The 21,231-nt window shown below is 30.7% G+C and overlaps 1 protein-coding gene across 1 annotated transcript; it reads right to left on the bottom strand.

Moving 5' to 3' along the window:
• Positions 1-1,516: 1,516 nt before the first annotated feature.
• Positions 1,517-18,604, bottom strand: HELRODRAFT_109536 (hypothetical protein; the record flags this gene model as incomplete). The annotated part of the gene is made up of 41 exons (XM_009014054.1): positions 1,517-1,654; positions 1,753-1,839; positions 2,030-2,101; positions 2,404-2,505; positions 2,572-2,658; positions 2,908-2,980; positions 3,050-3,131; positions 4,241-4,295; positions 4,469-4,555; positions 5,097-5,201; positions 5,327-5,416; positions 5,545-5,664; positions 5,938-6,028; positions 6,191-6,231; positions 6,742-6,898; positions 7,136-7,221; positions 7,681-7,784; positions 8,506-8,577; positions 8,829-8,887; positions 9,267-9,367; positions 9,510-9,582; positions 9,723-9,916; positions 10,047-10,142; positions 10,909-11,087; positions 11,176-11,282; positions 11,862-12,041; positions 12,632-12,766; positions 13,030-13,130; positions 13,220-13,309; positions 13,679-13,776; positions 13,920-14,118; positions 14,293-14,396; positions 14,915-14,987; positions 15,144-15,242; positions 15,593-15,720; positions 15,895-15,976; positions 16,301-16,421; positions 16,939-17,086; positions 17,437-17,500; positions 17,807-17,888; positions 18,318-18,604. The coding sequence occupies 41 exons, from the start codon at positions 18,602-18,604 to the stop codon at positions 1,517-1,519; spliced, it is 4,449 nt and encodes a 1,482-aa protein (XP_009012302.1).
• Positions 18,605-21,231: the final 2,627 nt, after the last annotated feature.

Below are 21,231 nucleotides of genomic sequence, written 5' to 3'. Positions count from 1 at the left end.
AGAATCATTTCTATATACAAAAAAAATTATATCGTTACCATTGTCGTCACTATCGATATTTAAAATTTTCCTGTCATCAAAATTTAAGTTTAAAAAAAATTAATGAACTAAGTTCAAAAATTTATATTGATTTATCAGCCCTTATTGAACACACGAGATCTAAGTTTGAAATTGTAACAAAACCAAAAGCAAATGGTGTGCAATAAATGTAACAAAATGAAAGTGGAAATGATTTGTAACGAATGTAATTAAATGGGAAAATAAATGATAAGTACTTGGATCTGAGGAGATTGTTGAATGGTATGTGTGACCTCGTTGTGACACCAGGTGCTGTGGCGCGCGTCACTACTGGCACTTGGACTATTTGTTGTCTGTTATTCATTCGTTCGTGCTTCATCAGTATTGTCGTGTATCAATCAAATTTTGTAAAATTCTACAAATAAATATTTTAGCGAAATTCTGTTTCAATTTATAAAATTTTCAATCTCCAAACACAAATGCAGCTACAAATCAACACAATGGTAGGAATGAAAAAACTTGGAGAAAATTTAGGAGAACTACTTTCATTCGCATAAATAGTTTGCTCATGAAGCTGAATAATGTAATACATATACATATGTACATACATCAGAGACAGTTTACTCTATACAAGTGATATGGGCTGCGACGGTGAAAAACCAGAGGGGACTGGAAAAAGATGAAGGTGCTAAAAAATTAGTAGAATTACTTTAAAATTAGAAAAAAAGGGAAGGACACGAGTGGAATTAGATGGATAAGTGCACTACGTTGAGCGTCAAAAACAATTCGTTGGGTATACCAAAACTGATTTGAGGAACGTTTTGTGTGACGAGATAACGCTACTCGATTGCACAAGCCTATGGAGGAGCGAACCGGAGGCAAGTGTCATTGATGTAACATACCTACTGAATTGGAGAGCCTTCGAATTTCAAGTGTTTTGCTCGTGAAGTTAGAAAAACTATCAACATTAGGTGGGAAAAAACACTACAAGATTGTAACTGTAAGAGGTGAGATAGCTTGAATAAAATTTAACCTTTCTACTTCTTTCATTTTAGATGGGGCCATGCTCTGGGCACGTTTGACCGACTCAATTTGTGAAGTAGGCAAATATGATAAATGTTTCACTGTAACGTAGTCACCTTCATTCAGCTGTCGATCAGAATATGATTCATCAATGTCATATCAACTTTCGCTTATGTAAAGTAGATATGAAATTTATAATTTAAACGCATATTTATAAAAAAATATGGAAAAAAATTTTCAAAATATAATTCATAAGTTTCAAACTTTATTTAACGATTTCAACCAAAGTAAATATATATTTGACATTTCAAGTTCATATTAGATATAAAGACACACATAAAAAGAAAAAATAAGACGATATATTTTTTTTATGTTGGTTGCTCAAAAGTGAAACAATTAAGGACCTCCAACGTGAACTTGGCTGGTCAAATTTATAATAATGATAATAATAATAATCTGGAAAGAATCAAATCAATCATACCTTAATACCATATTCTTTTTCAAGTGTGTTTTTCATCTCCGCATACCTTTGCTCCAAGTGAGATTGAAATGGTTTGAGGTTTTCAGGAGCTCGTTCACTGTGCAAGTTCAATGCTTCTCTTAAAATTATTACCTAAAGTCAAAATTATAAAATTTAGTGACATTAAAGTATAATACATTAAAGTAAGTACATAAAAAAAAATAAAATGTCAAAAGAAAATTTATTGTCACCTGCAAAGTTGTGCATCTTTTCAAACAGTCCACCATTTTCCTTTCTTCTGGTGTTCTATCTTTCAGATATCCTTCAGTGTAGAACACCTAATACAACATTAGTCGTGATTAACTATATTCAGGTAATTTTTGGCCGAATGATAATAATAATTGCTATCGCTGATTTAAAAAAAATTAATCTAGACTTTATATTCAGTGATGACTCTTATGAAGAAATTCATTCAAAGACATTCAAAACCTTTACGATGAGAACATCGAGAAAATAAAAAAAAAATACTTTGTAATTGGCGATCCCTCCGTTGACGGCAGCATCAACTACTCCATTGAGGACCATGCCTAGCTGGTCAATCTGTAAAATAGAAAACATTTCTTGGGAACAATTTTTTGTAACTTCAGAATACATACACAGGGGAATAATAACGATAAAAATGTTCCTTAGCGACAACTTCAATCAATGAATCCTATTTGAAATGTTTAGATATCATCCTATACTTATAATTGAACAAAAGCGCTGACATCCACGCCACAAGAAAATTTATTAAAATCAACATGTTCATGTGACCGAAGCATTAATGAGCCAAACAAGAAAAACCAAAAAATATAAAATAAACAATGTTAAAAATTGAATAACTGAAAGAAAATATAACAAACTTTAGAGGTAGGGTCATTAAGCAATTGTTCAACCAATGATTTCAATTTTTGATTTGTCTCTTCCAAAGTTTCAATTGCCAGTTCCAATGGACTAACATCAAACTGTTACAATAATTTACAGTCAAATATACTTAATACATTCGAAAATTAAAATAAGAAGTGGCATACAGTCTGGGTGGAAGTAACAGGAAACCAATGAAGGATGCCAGGAAACGGATATGACGTCACCAGGACCGTTCTCTCCAGCCACATCATCTACATTAAATTGTTCGAATTGCATCAGTTGAATTATTAAGACCATTTATAAAAATATATTTATATTAATAAAAATAAAATAGAAATATATTTATATTAATACAAGGTTACATAGGCATGAACGAGTTATATGTGTGCGACTTTTCTTCAGTTTAATTATTACTCTTTGAAAATTTATTATCAATCTTTGATCTTAAACATTAATCTTAAAAAAAGAAAATAACCGCGAAAAATCCCAACAACACTAACAGACATATTACTGACTGATTCCTCTTTTTTACGAGAATAAGTGAACTTTTGAACTTCATTTACTTTAAAATACCTAAAATATTAAAAACAATAAAGTATAAAAATCAGTAGAATAAAAAGAATAATAAACAAAAAAGGAAACCTTAAAATTTGATCACTCAATCTCTTGCTGGCCAGGTTGTTATTCAGCTCCATAATCGGTGTAACTTTATTCACTTGGATGACTTAATTAAAGGTAACAGATATCATTTCATTTATCAAGCCATACAAAACATTGTTTCATCATTTTAATTTTATAAACGTGTAATGTAGCAGATTAAGATATCAAATGTCAATTTTTATTTTCTCCACGTTATCCAATTAGTTTTGATTATGTCATAAATATGTGAAGCTTATGGAAATATTGAAAAATTAGGACATTGACGGAAAAGATACGATGGTTATCAAAAACCTCTTTTGGGACCAAAGTTGGCAACAAGATGACTATTTTGGTCAAAAAAAGAAAAGTGTATTCTCTCCAGACCAGTACAATCTCTATAGCACAATCTCATGAGAAAGATCAAAGATTTAACTGGAATAACCAATGGAGGCGTGAATAAAAACAATGTAACATATGATGGTGATACAGCTCCTATAGCGGAATCAATGGAAAAACTGCAAACAATTGTTTCCAAACTGGATTTTAAAAGTGAAAAGAAAGGCTTGCAAATTAACATTACCAAAATACAGAGTGCATGGTTATCAGTAAAAGCAAAAACACCCTGATCTGTTGCATAATCATTAATGGTAAACAGGTGAAACAAGTCAACAGATTCAGTTATCCCGGAAGTCTGATTACCTCAGGTTGAAAATGTGATATGTATATCAAACGAAAAATAGTTATGGCAAAAGAACATGAAAAAAAATGAAAAAGATTTCTAAAGAAATGTAAAAAAGGATTAATGCTGCTGAGATGTAGTTTTTGAGAAAAATTATGAAAATTAGTTGGACCTCTCATACCTCCAACAAAGATGTATTAAAACAGCCCGGTTATGAAAAGAAGAAATTACTACAAATATTCCGACGGGGGCAGTTGAAGTTTTTCGGTCACGTCATGCAGAAGAGAGGAATGGAAAATCTAACAACTGCCGGAAAGATTTCTGGGAGAAGAGATCGCGGTCAACAACGAATAACATTCGTGAACTCCTTACGTCACTTGTTGAATATCATCACATTTCAACTATTACAAAATTTCCTTTTATATTTTTAATTGAAGTAATTAATTTGGCGGTGAACATTACAATAGTCAATTTATTTGTTTTTTGGCAAATGAAGATAAATTACAAAAACCAACACTTGTTCTGTTGTTGCCTAATCGAATCATTTGGAGCATTCAACGTTTTCATTAGCTGGAAATAAAATTTCAGTGAATTGTAAGTTCTTTCATAAAATTCATCGAAATCACTGAGAAATATAATGAAAAAAAAGTAAAAAGTTAAAATGATGAATAACAAACTTAAAAACATATCATTGTAATGATTAAATATCGTGAATAATAAAATAATGAATAATAAATAACTACTTGAGCGTTTGGGAATTGATTGAGCAGTCTGGTGATAAAGTCTGAGAGTCTCTCATAATCCTTACCTCTGTAGATGAATGTCCGATTCTGATGAAAAAAAAATCCTCTATAAAAAAAACTATTCAAGTGAAAGAAAATGTGATTTGACGGGAGACTTAATCATTGTTACAAAACCAGACAAATAGAAAAATTGAGAATTAGAAGGCCTCAATTTAACTCAACTTAGCTGCGACTCTAATTTTCAAATTTACTGCCATGCATGTGATGTGATGAATGTATGTAGCAAGCCAGTTTTGTTGAAAATAAAGTTGAATTCAACATGTTAAAAAAGGTATGCTCTAATACTAAAAACTTTTCATTGGGAACATTCGCCGTCATTAGTGTAAAACAATGATGGGCAAACACTCTCTTCTAAGTGCTTCATGAGAAAAATATCGCATATATTGTACATGATTTCAAAAAACATTGCCTAAATTTTATCTCTGCAAGAGAAGTGATACAGAGACAAAACAAAGTCTTGTGTTTAATGCCTACAATCTCACCACACCTCAACCAAAAAGTGCTGATGGATAACAAAAACGTTCGAATAACTCAGCGTAGTAAGATGTGTCAATAATAAATTCATTACTTGAAGAAAAGGATGGAATCCCATCCCATAATAAGCAACTCTGAAGTACTCGGGTTCTGGCCTGATTGTTGTCATGATCTTGTCATATAGACCAGCCTGCTTGCGCTGTGGGAATTTTAAAATTTATAAAAATTAGATATTTCCATTGAGATTTAAAAAAATTGATTTACAGACAGGCATTCGTAAAGAAATAACAAGCAATAATTTACCAAGAAACACAAAGGACTTACCAGCATGTTTGCCAACTGAGGGTAATCAAAAGTTTCAATTTCATACTGTGAAGCCAACTCCTTGCATAGTTCGATGGCTTTCTCCCACATCTGACAGTATAAAATAAAAGTGAATTACCTTTTGAAAAAAATGTTGGCAAAAAAATTGTTTTCATAACAAACAGATAGATGTAAAAAATGTTAAAACAAAATTTTGGAGACAGGAAACAGTGGCTTACTTTGCCTTCATCAAAATAAGTGGTTATCTGGCAATACAATCTCTCCTTCAGTTTGCGATGTGTCTTGAGATCTGGAAAGTGAGGACTCATCAATACTGGAGGCAAGGGGTCATCAGACCACTGGAAAATCAAATGACACTCATTTCATTAACTCTGTCAGTCAACATTCCTTAATGAATCTTAATGATTTGCTTTTACTAGTGAAAAATTTCTTAATAAAACAGGCAATGAAAGAAACAAAATTGGGTAAAACATTACTAATAAGCAGTAGGCGGTAATATGTGCCGTGTGATGCGCGGATTAACGCGTATTCATACAAGCAGTGTGCGTGCTGTTGATATCTTTGAAAATTGAGAAAGAATTGTGAGAAAAATATAAAAAAATATTGAAAACCTTGAGGAGTTTTGCGTAAAGAAGTAGTGTATAACCAGCCTCTGTACGATTGTTGCATTCCAAATGTAAGGCACATAACTTGTTCAAGTACCTGACGTTTCAAACAGAAATTTTCAGAAATGATTATTGGAAAAAAATCTTTAACTCCAAATTTTACAAATATTAAACAGGGATATTACATTTATTCAAAATTTTGATCGTGAATTCGGTTTAGAACAATGCAAAAATAAGAATGATGTTTATAACAACTAACCGTATGTACAACTCATTTCTGTTGCTTTCATTATAAAAATTCTGCAATCAACAGTTCAAAAATCAATTAATCACTGGTTAATGAATGAACGTTTTCTTTTTTATGTAATAAGCTTCTTGCACCTCATAAGCCAACTTTTATATAACATATAACAGGGTTGAGCTGACATTTTTTTTATGAACATAACCGTTAACATTTGAGTTTGATCAACATAAATTTAGTGGACAATTACAAAACTCAAACTACAAGCCTTTGATATTTTTGGTTGTTAAATAAAATAATCCAAATATTGATTTTAAAGAAATTGTAAAATATTAACCAAATATTTTGAAGACAACCAATAAACACTGCACAACATGTAGACATTACGATTATTCAGAAACTCCAACTCACATATTTTATAAAATACTGAATTATGAAATATTCATTTGATAAACTAATATCCACAATATTTTACTTCCACATTGGAGTGCGAACATCCAATGGACAGAACGACCAACCGACAGACAGACAAACACACAAACAAACAAACGAACGCGGATGGTACTAACCAGCAGACTGACAGTGCAGATCATCTTGTTATCATAATTGTCCTCCTTCAAGACGGTCCTGTACTGCAGGAGGAGTTGGAAAAGTTGTTTGATGGTCTCGTTGAAGAGAAGGCCTTGATCTTTTATTGCTTTGTAATTCTCACAATGTTCCTTGATGCTGAATTGGACAATATTGTGGTGCTCATTCACTCCGTTATCATAACAACATAACTCAAAATGTAACATAAATTTTAAATAGATAAAACAACAGAATGCAATATAACGCAATACGACAATACGACATACAATACAGTACAGAGCAGTACATACAATGCCACTCTTTCATCATCGTAACACCTAAACACACGTGGCGTATAACAAACGTTACATAACATTTGAATAAATTTAAACAAACATCTCATAAAAAAGTTCCTGATAAGATTCATCGCCATGATTTGAGGTAACCAACTCATCAATCTGAGCTACGAGCTCCTGTTCAAACTGTTTCAATGATAATGTTCATACATTCAACGTGCTATTGTTGTTAATCAAATCTCTTTTGCAATAGTGACTAAGTGTTTTGGCAATAGATTATGATTTTTATACAAAAAAATAAAACAATAACAAAATTTTTTGAATCTACAATTCAGAAAATATCAATGGGTAAATAAAGAAAAACTTTTTAAACATTTATATGAATTAAATAAGAATTATCTACTACCATTTCAGTAAAAAGCAAAGATTGAAGAACGTGAAGAAGATGGTACGTAAACCAACGGATGGTAAAGAATGGTAAGCGAATGAAGTAAGCATATACAACTGCATGCATTACAATTGAATTTTAATCTAAATAATGCCTCAAAAAATACAATGCATATTATTACTATTATAATCAATATCATTTTATGACTAGTTGCTAATTGTTGTCTGAATAACATGAAAGGGCATAACAAACAAGACCTTGTAAAAATTTTTTTTGTAGGTACTGCCATGTTCTTTGATGGTGTGATTCAACTCAACTTTCATCATGTCAAAAAACAAAGGTATGGTCCACTTCCTTAGCTCTGTTTTGTAATAGTAACATCAGCATATAATTTGTATGGTAACTATTTTTAAAATTTATTCGTGATTATCCCGTAATATAATAAAAAAGTAAAATGAAAAGTTAAACCAGTTCCAAGGTATAATATATAGTCGAAAATGGGCATTCAAGGCTTTTTGATGTGCATCTGAAGCAGCCATAAATAAATATGAATGGCAAGGGTGGGAGAAACTATAATAACTCATGTGAGAATGAATGTCTAAACTTTAATGAAGATAATTAAAGACGAGAAAAAATTTGTTCAGGTCGATGTTGAAAAGATTCTTAAATATCAAGGTTATTTGAGTTCTTTTCATGAAATTAAGTTAGTACATGAAAACAACTCAGTTGACTGCAAACAACAAGCTCTCAACCTTAGAAGATTTGAATCGGATCATCTCATTGAATTAATGATAAAGTTTAGTAGCGAACATTTGAAAGTTTTACTCTGATTTTTATAGACGTAGAAAGCATAAGACTTATAAACGGTAGAATTAACAACGAATTTGGATGTTTATAATATCTGTCAATACTAACGAAACGACATGCGGTCATGCAGATTATGGTTACAATAAGTTTTTGTCATACTTTTGTTTGAATTATTAGTTAAAATTACATTCAAAAACATATCTATAATTTTTTTTATTGATTCTCAATTTTAGCACACATTAAAATAAACAAGTGTACATAGTTTAAGACGAAACCTTTGTCGCGAGTTAATGTCATTTGAAGAAATGGTCCTATCATTTCAGGTATGAAATCAATTTTGTTTTGTCCTGTGCAAGTTAAATTAAATTTGTTGAATTAGAAAAAATATTCTTGAACCAAAAAACTATTTGGTAATTCAAACCAATAAAATTCATATTAACAAAGCAGAAACTGAAGCTTTCTTAAATGAGTAGAATGCATTTAAGTGTTACTGAACGTTTGGCACATCAGTATTTAAAATTACACAAACAGTGTGTGGTTAGATGCTTCAAAACAAAGTGAAAATCATTAGTCTGAAATATTAGTAAATGAATGAAACCTAAACTGTGCCACATTGATCTAACTTCAAGGCTAGCCTCTCTCCTCATATCTTTGTATCTGTGATGAGAGCAATTTTTAATTACAGCTGAAATAGTAAATATATAATTATGGCGATTAGGAAGTAATTTCAAAGATGAGCTTAACTGATTACTTACTATAACATGATACTTAGTTCAAACTAATGATCATAACACGATATTGACTCCTAATTGCAAGCTTCCTGCTACTTCATATGCTAATGTTATGAAATAATTAACACACAGATAAACAAACAAAATAGAGATAAACTTACATCAGTAATAAACATAATTGAGTTTCTTATCTTTTACAACAAACACCAACAAAAATGTAGTTAGTGAAGCAAGTGAAGCAATCACGTTGCAATTAAGAGTGTTACACACTAACAATTATAATTATATTTTGAAATTTAACTCACTGGGAAACGATTTTATTTCTTTTAGAAGGTGAAAAATCTTCCAACTGCAATGGCTTTTGTATGATGAAAGCGATTGAACTTAGAAAGAATCTTTTCCACAGCTATCAAATTATAATATAATAATTAAGTAAATAAATAATAATAATAAAGCCGCTTTTAAACGAAAATGTAATCAGCAAAACATTTAAAAATAATTAATGAAAAGGTTGATTTTGGGAAAAGCTTTGTTAAAGATAAAATTACTTCAAAATAAAACGGCGTAGAGAATTGATTTCTAATTGTGTTGGAGAAATATCTCAGAGCAGTCATGAACACCCTGTTAATTTGTAACACGTCGTCAATGTAAGCAATATATTAAAATAATTTAGAAAAAAAGCAGAATTAAAACAAATTATTTAATTTATAATGAAAAATCACAAAATGGCTGCTGTTGATGAATGAATTATTATTATTCACCAATTTTGCAGACCAATCATCTCGGACCAATCGAACGGGTAGACATTTCTCATAACCAGTTCTTCGATGATCATCAATATCTCCATTAGAAAGTCCAGCAAATCGAATGGGGTCTCAAAGTTGCTGATGTAGCTGCTGTAGTGCTGCTCCGTCATCTGACGCAAGATGGCCGTCATAACTGCCACACAGGTGCCCTGGACATGAATTTGTTGCAAGTGATGTGATCATCATAAGCCATTTGATGAAATAATTTAGTCTCATACAGTTTTAATCAAATAACGGCAATTAAAAACAATATATTGTTCAAATTTTTTCAAAACTAACAGCGAGTGGAGATCCTTTGTCTATGAAAATGACAGTTTTGGTAACGAGCCGTAGCATTTTGATGCTAATAACTTTTATGTTCTCATAAACCACGGCCTGAAAATAGTGTATATACACATCAGCAACAGTAAATTCCAACAGTCTTACATTTATAGTTAGTTAATTCGACAAATTTATAAAACCCACGGCTATTTTGTATTTAATTATCCAAAGGAGTGGACATTTAAAGATATTTTCAATTTATTTGTCAATTATCTCGCTGATAATATTTTGTATCTAACACTTTGCTGTACTCTCAATTATTCTGTACAAATCTGACACTCGCAAGTATCAGGATATTAGGAAGCCACATGTGTCACTAAGCAGACAGGAAATATTTTGACTGAAAGTGATATGCGGGCAGCAAAAGTGTTAGGTGTTAAGTAACCGAAAAACCGATGTGCTAACTTGAAATATCTTCAAGGAATGAAGAGTTATGTGAGCTACAGTTCAATAGCATGGATGCAGTGATAAAGAGTTTATGAGATAAAATAAATGAAATGATAGCAGAAATGCTAAAATACAAAATTGTGGTTTTTAAAGGCGTGTTGAAAAGCAGAGATGCGGACAAATAATTGAGGTGTAAATGAAAAAGAAGTTACTGGATTTTGTAAAGTGTCAGAGAAACGTAAAAAAAGCATGTAAGATATTGAACATTAAAATTAAATTGAACCAAAAACCATCACATTTAAATATGCTACTCCGCTGATTATTTATTATACAATGCTGAGCCTGTTGAAAATGTATAAACCATCGTTTGTGAGAAATTTTTAATCATTGTCAATATCAATTGTAAAATGTTGAATATGTGAATATCGCTAACGGCATCGCATGTGAATAGGTAGTCGAGCATATCGGACAAGATCTTGAAGCAAATTTCCAATTCAATATAATCATTCGTGGTTGGGTCCCAATACTGTCGATCTGGCATGGTGTCCACGTGGTTTGTTAGCAGCTGATGGACGTGGTCGAGGAAAACTGGCAGAAGAAGCTGTCTACAATCTGCCAATGCACGCACATGGGCATTTGTTAGATGCTCGCATGAAAAACAATGTGCATAAATAAATCAATTCTGATATTTATGAACAACCTGGAAATTTAAAGAGCTGGCTGTGGACTAGTTCGTTGATACAATGCATCTTTCTAAGCACAAGTTTCGATGGAGGAACACTATTTATGCATTCTATTAACACTTCGCTAAATAAACAGTCAAATAAAAGGACATTATTTATTAGTAGAATGTAATGATGAAAACTGTGAAAAGAGCAATTTTGATAAACGAGCGATCAGTGCTGAGAAGAGGGGAATAATTTTTTTAAAAGAAAAGTTTTAAATGAATAAAACTCTTAATGCAGCCACAAAATCTTTCGATAAATTGCATTATACCATGTGAGTTTACTGTTATTGGTTCTAGCAAAAAGCGCAAAACTGTTCAATTAAACATGCTCTGCTTTTGCAGCTAATATTTTATTTAAAAATTAATTAAAAATAAATTATTTTAAAATAATGTAACAAACACTAAACTTTAAATGATTATTTTTACTAATTGATTTTTAAATTCATCATCTAGAAACACGAATAAATATTTTACCATATAATTGTATAGTTCAAGACAGCATGAAAATTATCAAAAATTAAACTTGAAGGTACAATCGTTCTTATATTAGTATGTACTGCGTCATTGTCATGATGATGTGCCATGTAAAATAAAACAGTTTATATATAAAAAAAATATACATATAAAACAAGATGAACTTAAAAATGAATAAATTTCACCTGAATTCTAATTGGTTGTAAACCTGCAGTATGTGAGGAATTATAGAGGGTAGGATGTTGAGGAACATGGCACAGACTCCGTTCGTCATCTCTCGTCCCTCCTTTATCATTTTGTTGACTGAGCCAAATAACTGTCCCAACAATAATTCAAATTGCTGTTTTCCTTTATTTTCGTGCAACCTGTCAATGATAATTTAAAATAAATTTCAAAAGTAATTAGGCAAGTGAAAATAATTATAAAGATACAAATTTATTTATAATATCAATCTATGTAGTTCAATTGTTATAGCTGCTATCAATTTAATTTATCCAGCTTTAAAAACCTTATAAAGAAGTTATTGTTAATAAGACTAGTAGTACATTATACATAGGTTAGGTCTAAAAACCAGAGCCAACAAGATTAAAATCCATCCTTCCAATGAAATGAAACCAAACAACTTGCAGCATTAACATGAAAATGATTTTAAAAAATCAAAGAAGTTCAGAACAGAGCTCGTTCAAGATGAAGCAGTAAGATTTAGCAAGTTTAATCTGATAGCATAAGCCTTCATAAATAATAATAAACCTGCTTTGATTATTAAGTAATATAAAAAAGGACATATTTACTGAATAAATCAAAAGGTAGTTTTAAATAAAATGATCCAATATTATTGGATGATTTATTTAAATGTTGACTTTTAGTTCACATTGAAAAAATTGCCAAAAAATTCCTGCAAAGTGTACAATGTACAGTACATAAATGACAAATGAGCTAAAAACTAACTACTAACGCAGCAAACAACAGTCTGGAATGAACGATGAACTTGAATATGTAATCCAACGTTTTAAATGCCTTTATGACTGATTGTGTTTTGGGAAGGCAAAATACGTCAGAAATATACATCTTCAATACCAGCATCAACTTTCTGTTAATATTAAATAATAATAATATTATTATTAATATTATTATTATTATTAATCATATCAATCAATCAATCTTCGTTTTGCGTCCAGAGACCCGGTTCCCCAAGGTAGGACGTTGTTTTCTTTGCCATAAACTTTTTGAGCAAAATTATTAATCATATGATCTTCGATTTAAGAAATACGATGAAAAGTACAGCAAATACTTTTCTTATCAATACGATGAGTTTAAAATAAATAAATTACCTACAAAATTAATTATACAAACGTGTAGGCAAGTGTGGCACTGAAGGAATCCTTTATATAAACGTCAAGCACGGGTTTGAACTGATTATATTTGTGATCCGACACAATGCTTAGCAAGAAAACCTAGAATGAATGGATATGGACACAAATGCAGTCATGGAAAGAATGCACGACTTGAAAAGTTTACAAATTATAATTTGGAGTGTACTAACGAGGGCGTCAAAAACGAGTTTATCGTACAGATCAGAATCTGAGTTTTCGATGAGAATGTTAAAGAGGGCATCCAATGTATCTTGAAGGAACTTAAGGGCAAAAATATAAATGTTTTTAAATGAATAAGAAATAGTAATATATAATAAATAGAATATATTATTAAGGATATATTTTAATTCTAAAACTTTGAAATTTCTAAATAATATTAAAATAAATATTTTAAAATAAGTTTTTACTGATAAAAAACTTTCATAACTTGATCAATAATTCTATTAAAGGTAGATATACACTAGCCACCAACCAGCAATGAATGTTCATAAATACATCATAACCAATTATACTGGGAAATCCATTAAAACACTGACTAAATCGAAATATTGATTCAGTAGATAATCTTAATCCAGACGCTTCATCAATAAATAATTTAATTTCAAGGTTAATTCATTATGAGAACTTACTTTAACCACCTCACCGCCGTCAACTGACATAAAATTGTTCAGGAGTGTTTCAAGGTCCTGTGGATTGTCTCGCCATTTCAGCAAGCCCATCAGTTCAACTGAAACATTTCATCAAATTAAATTTTATAATAAATTTCATAATAAAGTCTTCCTCATTCAAGTTCAACGTCGACAAAATAATTAACTTAATCAATTCAGCAGAGAAGGAAAATGTGAAAAAAGTCTTCATTTCAATTCTAACCATTGTGAGTTAGTTTAGTTGAGCAGATGAGGGTAGATATTTGGAAGACATCACTGGCACTCAGCGAGTAACTGCCAGCACTCAAACTGTTAGATTTAAGTGCACTTCCAGATGAGTTTATTAACTTTTGCAAGTCTTTTTGAGTTGCTGGCAGCCTGAAATAAGCGCTGGTTTGGTCTTCAGATTTCTTACTATCCATCTAAATTTTGAAAGCCAATATAATAGACATTATAGACATTAGATCAAGCAAAAATATAACGAAGTAGTGTCTAAAAAGAGATACAACATCAAACAAAAGATATACCACTCTTATTGATTTAACAGTTAACAGTACTATAATGTGAATGATATAATAAGTGAAATTACTATGAACCTTATAAACAAGTAGATCATGATCTGTGTTGTTCAGAATCGTGCCATCATCATTCATCAGTTGAATGTACGACATTGCAAAGGGCTTTTCAGCTTTGTCTTTTGCTTTTGAAACATTAAATTATTGCATCCAAATATTTCAAGTATATAAAAAACATGCAAAAGCACACACACCAAAGATTACATGTGCATAATGTCAAAACGGAATGCCCAAAAAAATGATTTTGCCAAACATAGGCCACTATGTACCGCTATTTATCCACAAATTTTCATTCAGTCACCTCCTGTTTTTCATTTCATATGTTTAAACCATCTCGATCTAGCATATTTCATCCATAAAAACCAATCGTTCACACCTAAAATAGATCATTTTAAATCCAGCTGCTCAAGTAATTCAACTGAAACTACAAAGAAATATAAAGTAGTTCAACTGACCTACAAACTCTAAAAAATACTTTAGCTTCTATTAAGCATTACTGCAATAAATTAGTATTCACATTCAATTACATAACCATTACAAAATGTTCAACATATTATAAAAGACTAAAACGTGTGGCTGTCAACCTGGCAAGCCAATAAAATATGAGAAAAGAATGAAAGAGTAAAGATGTAACGTAACTGACCATCAGCGGTTGATCGGTGCTTCATTGTGAACTTCAAGTGAACTCCATTCGAATCATTTACAGGTATGGACACCTTCAAATTAAATTCAAATTGTACAATGCTTTGAGACAAATTTAATTAGGATAAGAAATGGTAACATTTATAGAACGAGAGCAATGTTAACTGATTATCCAAAGAAAATTTTTGTGGAACACAGCAAAAAAGTTAAGCAAACAAAATGATATGAACCTTGACAGTTTCATACCACTTTGGTCGGTCTTCGTGGTAGTAGATGATCGTCTCAAACTGGTTCACCATGGAACCACTCGATCCCTCACTTATCATTCCCTTTAATATTGCAGGTTATGGAGGAGTTTGAAAAAAAAGTTATAAGCATAATGAAAAATAAAATTAAGAAATGTAAAACATCGTAAATCTAACAAGCCGTTATTTTATCTTCGCATTCGTTTGAATGCTGTCTTGGAAACAAAAAATCGTCATCACTACTCACTACTCATGTTAAATATAATTTCAAAAATGTTACAAGAACGAAACGTAATAAAATACTGGTACAGTATCAACAATATAATTATTTTAAAATAAATATATGCATCTTTATTTACACGTGAGTGTCTTTCAGAAACTTATCAAACTGTCAGACTTTGAAAAAAAAAATTACAAAACCATATAAAACTAACATTAATAACTTCCCCATTTTCATTGCAAATGGTCAGAGTAACTTGAATGTTTTTGTCAGCCATTTTGTTTCCACCTTTTTTAAATTCCCCTTGCTTTATAGTAACGTACAAGTCATTCCGGACATCTCCTATGGAAAATGTCAGAAGTCACATGATATTTTAATATCATTTAAGGTAAAGAAAGCCTAAGTTAAAAGGTAATTGAAATACCAAAAAATCTTCTAAACGAAACAGTGTTTATAAAGAGTTGATAAAAAGTCAATAAAGCACAAAATGAGCAAACAACAAATAAAAAAACGAACCAGGCATGATGACGTCTGGGAATCCCATCTTCCTGGCAATAGATGTTGTGTTCGTAAGCAGATGAGGATATTCTTTCTGCAGCTGTGAGAGACAATTTGCTTCCATGTACAACTCAGTAATCATGTTATCATGTTGAATAAATAAAGAGTGATAACGGTAATTACGTTAATACTTTTAGCAATTAAACCAACGCCAATAACACGAGTTAAAACACACAAGTGTCAGCCGGTAGGCAAACAGGATGTCATAAATTACATAATAAAAATTAAAAATAACAACATATACTTATACAAAGGCTTATATATGTAATATATTATATATGAATGTAATTAAATACAATGTTAAACTGAGTATAAATTTAATCAAATTTATAAAATTTCACTTGATGTAGAGTTTTAAACAGACCTGCGCCATATCTCCGACGAGATTCCTCATGGTCACCCACAAACCTTGACCTTTGTGATTGATGTCTTTAGCTAATATAGATTTCTTAATGACCACTTCCATGAAATCATGTTCACCGCATCTTAAAAGATTAACATATTAACATGCTGAATATCACTCACCACTACTGCACTCATTACAAGTGGCTCTTCTTTTTCTTGACTTCATTTTACATACTTTAATTGGATAAATGTGACATCTTTTTTTACATATTAAACTATTCTAAATGTAAAAAAAGTATTGATGCTAATTTTGCGCTTTTGCAAAGAAAGAATATCACGAGGCTTTTCTTAAACAAACAAACTCTTAAATGACGCTACTCTTATATTTTTGAAATAGCCTCTTAATTATGAGTAACAAAAAGACCTAACCTCATTGGATGAAAATTGTTAACGTTTAAGTAATTAAAAATATTCCGCATATATCAACTTCATTATTGCTTTTGTATAAACAATCTAGGGAAAACATGGTAGAACAAAAAATAAATGTTGTCAAAGACATGGTAAAACCTTAATGCGTTATTATGTTATATTTTATTTTGTTGAAAAATCGGATTGCAACGATGAGAGTGCATGGGAAAAATTAGGCAAGAGACATACTGCAAGAAAGGAATGAAGTACTGTTTCTCGTCGTCGGAATCCATTTTGCCCTTAAGGATGTCAGACACGTCAATGGAGGCCACACCGAATGGACGCTTCATACCGTGGGTCAACTTCTTCGAATCAGGCTCCTTCAAGTCCATGCGACCTGTCCACAAAAGTTTGTTTTATAATTATTATAATTATCGTTATTATTATTGTTATATTATTATTTATAAAATCAGAATCTGACAGATGCAGAAATGACATGAAAACGCAATTACAACAGACAAACACAAACAACGCTAATACCAGTTAATAATCTATGATAGAGAATGCGAATACAAATATGCAAACAACGTTTAAAATATTTTTAGTAGTAGTAGTGCTTCGATAACAAAGTTTGTAAACATAGAACACGTTATTATCATCATCGTCATCGTTGAGTCTTCATTTCAAATTGAAAAAATGGTTATTTATTGAGAATATGATGCAAATGAAATGAAAAGTCTAAGTAACCGAGTCGTATGATCTGACAGACAAGAAAGATTTTATCATTTGAAATGTCCTTCTCGTTCAGATCCTGAATGTGTTGAAATAAGATGTACTAACATTGAGTTAACCCACGGATTCAACTATGTTAAAAGGCCAATAAATTCTATAAATAATTTAATCCATTTCAAAGTGAGACAAATTAAAAAGGGTAAATGAATTAAAAGAAGAAATATAAAAAATATAAAAGACAAAATAAAATATTTTTTAAATATTGAAAAAAAATTAAATCATATGAAATGATATAAGAGTAGATTGAAATTACAGTTATTAAATTAATAATAAAATTAAATGATGATGATAATAATAAAAATAAAAATAATGAAATTAAAGTTACAGTGTAGATGACTCTCATGTTACTGAAACTATCCAGGTCTTTCAACATTCCCTGCTCGCCCCACTTCATTATGTAGTGTTCACTTGTTTGCAACAATTTTTTTTATAAAAGTTATTGTATGTAAATAAACACTCAAACATGTATTCTAAAAATAAATTATCAAGTAAATCCATTAGGTACTTATTTCTTCATGATATTTGAACTAAAAAATTAGTTAATGATTTGATGTTAATGTTGCCAGTGTGACAGTCAATAATTACATTCAATTACGATATACAGTAGTGCATGCAAATAAATATAACAGGACTTAGCGGTACCTTTATCATCTCAATATCGTCTTACATAAATTACCTTTGAAAAGTTTCTTAAAATTTTTATGACGTCTATGTGATTTTTAAGTGTATGTGATTTTTCATCATCTGAGTTGCACAGTCATTCGAAGTTGAAATAAAGAGGCAATAAAAAAAAGATAATGAAAAAATTGGAAAAAGTTAGTGTCAATCAATTGTACCTAATAAATGTATTTTCCTTGGCGTCAAACAACGTGAGAAGTATTTGGGCATTCTCCCCGATACGACAGACGAAGTTCTTGACATTGACATAGAGGTTAAAACTGTAACCTTTCTTCAGAGATTGTCGATCTTTAGACTGATGTAAAATAATAATAATAATAATAATATTATTATTATTATTATTATTATTATTATTACTATTATATACACTCTTTAATGTTCTCAAAGGATAATTCACTGAAACATAAACATTTAGTAAAAGAGACAGTTTACAACAACATAACATAATGACTATGTCAACGCACCAAAAATAAATTATTTGTATATATATATATATATATATATATATATATATATATATATATATATATATATATATATATATATGTATATATATATATGCATATATATATGTATATATATATACAACAACACACGTTTAGACATTTTCCCCGAGATCGGGGGTTGCCGTTTGGCTACCTATGATGAAACCGAAATACCCCTCGACGCCATCCACATCTGTCACTCGCCTCAGTATCACGCAACCCCGCTTTCACCCTGTCCTTCTCCACCTGCTCTCTCCATCCCAATCGCGGACGACCCCTTCCTACCACTCCTTCAACCTTGAACTCCAACGCTCGCCTAATCCCGACCCTTTCATCCCTTCTCAAGACATGTCCATACCACCGCAATCTCGATCTCCTTATCAATGTCACAATGTCCTCATTCAGTCCCATCATCGACATCAGCTCTGTACTACTCCTCCTATCCTTCACTTTAACTTCACTTCACTTTTGTATATATATATATATATATGCATATATATATATATATATGTGTGTGTGTGTGTGTGTGTGTGTGTGTGTGTGTTGGTCGGTCCGAAAGTTTAGTCAATCAACTGTACCCAATAAATGTTTCAACGCGAAAAGTATTTTTTGAGCATATATATATATATATATATATATATATATATATATATATATATATATATATATATATATATATATATACTGTCCAAGGTGTAATAAACAACGAAACAGTTTGCTGGGTGGAAACACGGTGATTATTGCATTTTGACTAGCCTTTTCAAAATCCATTACAACATATCAGGTATAATAAATAGATTAAGTTAATGGTTTTTGGCTTGCCATTTTTACAATTTTGTTCCTAAAGTTTAAAAGATAATAATTTACAACAATCATTCTAATGAATGATTTCTTATCAGCGCCTTTAAATTGTACAATTTCAATTTTTAAATTGACATTTAATAAATGATGATTTTTGATTTTATTTTTGCGCCATTTTGTCGTTCGCTATTTTGTCGGCGCCATTTCATCGAGAAATTTTAGCGCTGTTTTACGCTATTATGTCGGCGCTAACTATATAAACAAATTATTTCGTGCTGGCTAATTAGAAAAAAATCCACAAAGAAGGAAGTAGTTAAAACGAGAATGAATAATTTAATGTTCACATTCATGTTATTTGCAATTGTAGGATGAAACATAGTGTACAGAACATCAACATTATAATGAAAATTTTCAAGATACCATCTCTTTTTCTTCATTTATCAGTTTCGTGGCTTGCTGGTGCTGCAGATGAATATCATACAAATTATTATAAGAAATTTCACACAAAAAATCATGAAAAATAAATAAATAAACTAATTAATTAATTGATGAATAAATTAACTGAAAATATATTATACATAAAACCGAAACATTCGACTGAAAGCAATTTATTGATAAGAATAAAGAGTAAAAATAAGAAATATATATGGGAAAAAGATGAGTTACTAAAGAAATGTGAAAATTAAATTAATAAACTCGAAAAACCGTAAACTAACAGGTGAACAAAAAAAATCATTTAAATCTCTATCCTAACTTTTAAAAAAATACTCCGCGCAAATAAAATATAGGTTATAAACATAGCAATTATTTCCTATCGCGTAACTTTTTTCATGTTCATCCCGTGATAAACATTCAGGAAATAACATGTAACTGCTAAAAAGTTTTAAATTGCTACACTATGCACTTACACCTGGTTCTAAAACAAACGCAGAATTATTATAATATTTCAATTGAAGAGGTGCGTAATAAATGGGTACACATTAGGGTGGAGTGAAAAATTTTTTTTTCGAAATTTCAAATGCCTGTGTTGTCAAAAGATGTCTTTTAGGTCAATTAATAAATCACTAAAATTTAAACCACTTTTGTATACGTCTTGAGGTTCCTCTAGGCTCCTTTAGATTTTCACTATTAACACAAGTAAAGTCTCGACTATTAACGTATAAAAATGGTCGATTCTGCTCAAAAATACTACACAGTACACAACATCTCCTAAAATTCTTGATTATGCTTAGCAACAATGAAAACTAATATATAAATCTGAAACAATTCAATTTCATTTGTATGCACATCTCTAATTTTTGCTAGATTCCTTTTCGCAGTTACCATTGACGACCAAACTGATTTTATACTTTTTTTTCAAATATAAAATGCCTGAAACACGTAAAGAATTATTTTGTGAAGTTTTTGGTTTACCTACTGATTTGCTAGGAAATGTCCTTCCTACAAACTCTGACGTAATGAAGTGTTATTTGTGGAATAGGAATTTGCTAAAAGAAAGTGCCAATGGAAAAGATCCTAGCGTAAATAACATTTCGCGACTTATTTTAACCGAATTAAAACAGATCTGGCAAAAAGCATCAATTCCAATCATTTCAGATCAAAAAATTTTAAGCTTGATAGCAAATCTGAATCAAAAATATAAATCAATAAAAAAGAACATGAGAAAGTCGCAAGAAAAAACGCTCGCGTTTAGAGAAGTCAGTGAGAAAACTTTGTTTGACATATCTGCATGCAAGTGTGGTGAAGATTTTGATAATTGTTTTTGTAAAAACAAAGTGCCTAAAAG

Source organism: Helobdella robusta (assembly GCF_000326865.2).
Source record: "Helobdella robusta unplaced genomic scaffold HELROscaffold_13, whole genome shotgun sequence".
NCBI lineage: Eukaryota > Metazoa > Annelida > Clitellata > Rhynchobdellida > Glossiphoniidae > Helobdella > Helobdella robusta.
This window is presented reverse-complemented; position numbering and strand designations above follow the sequence as displayed.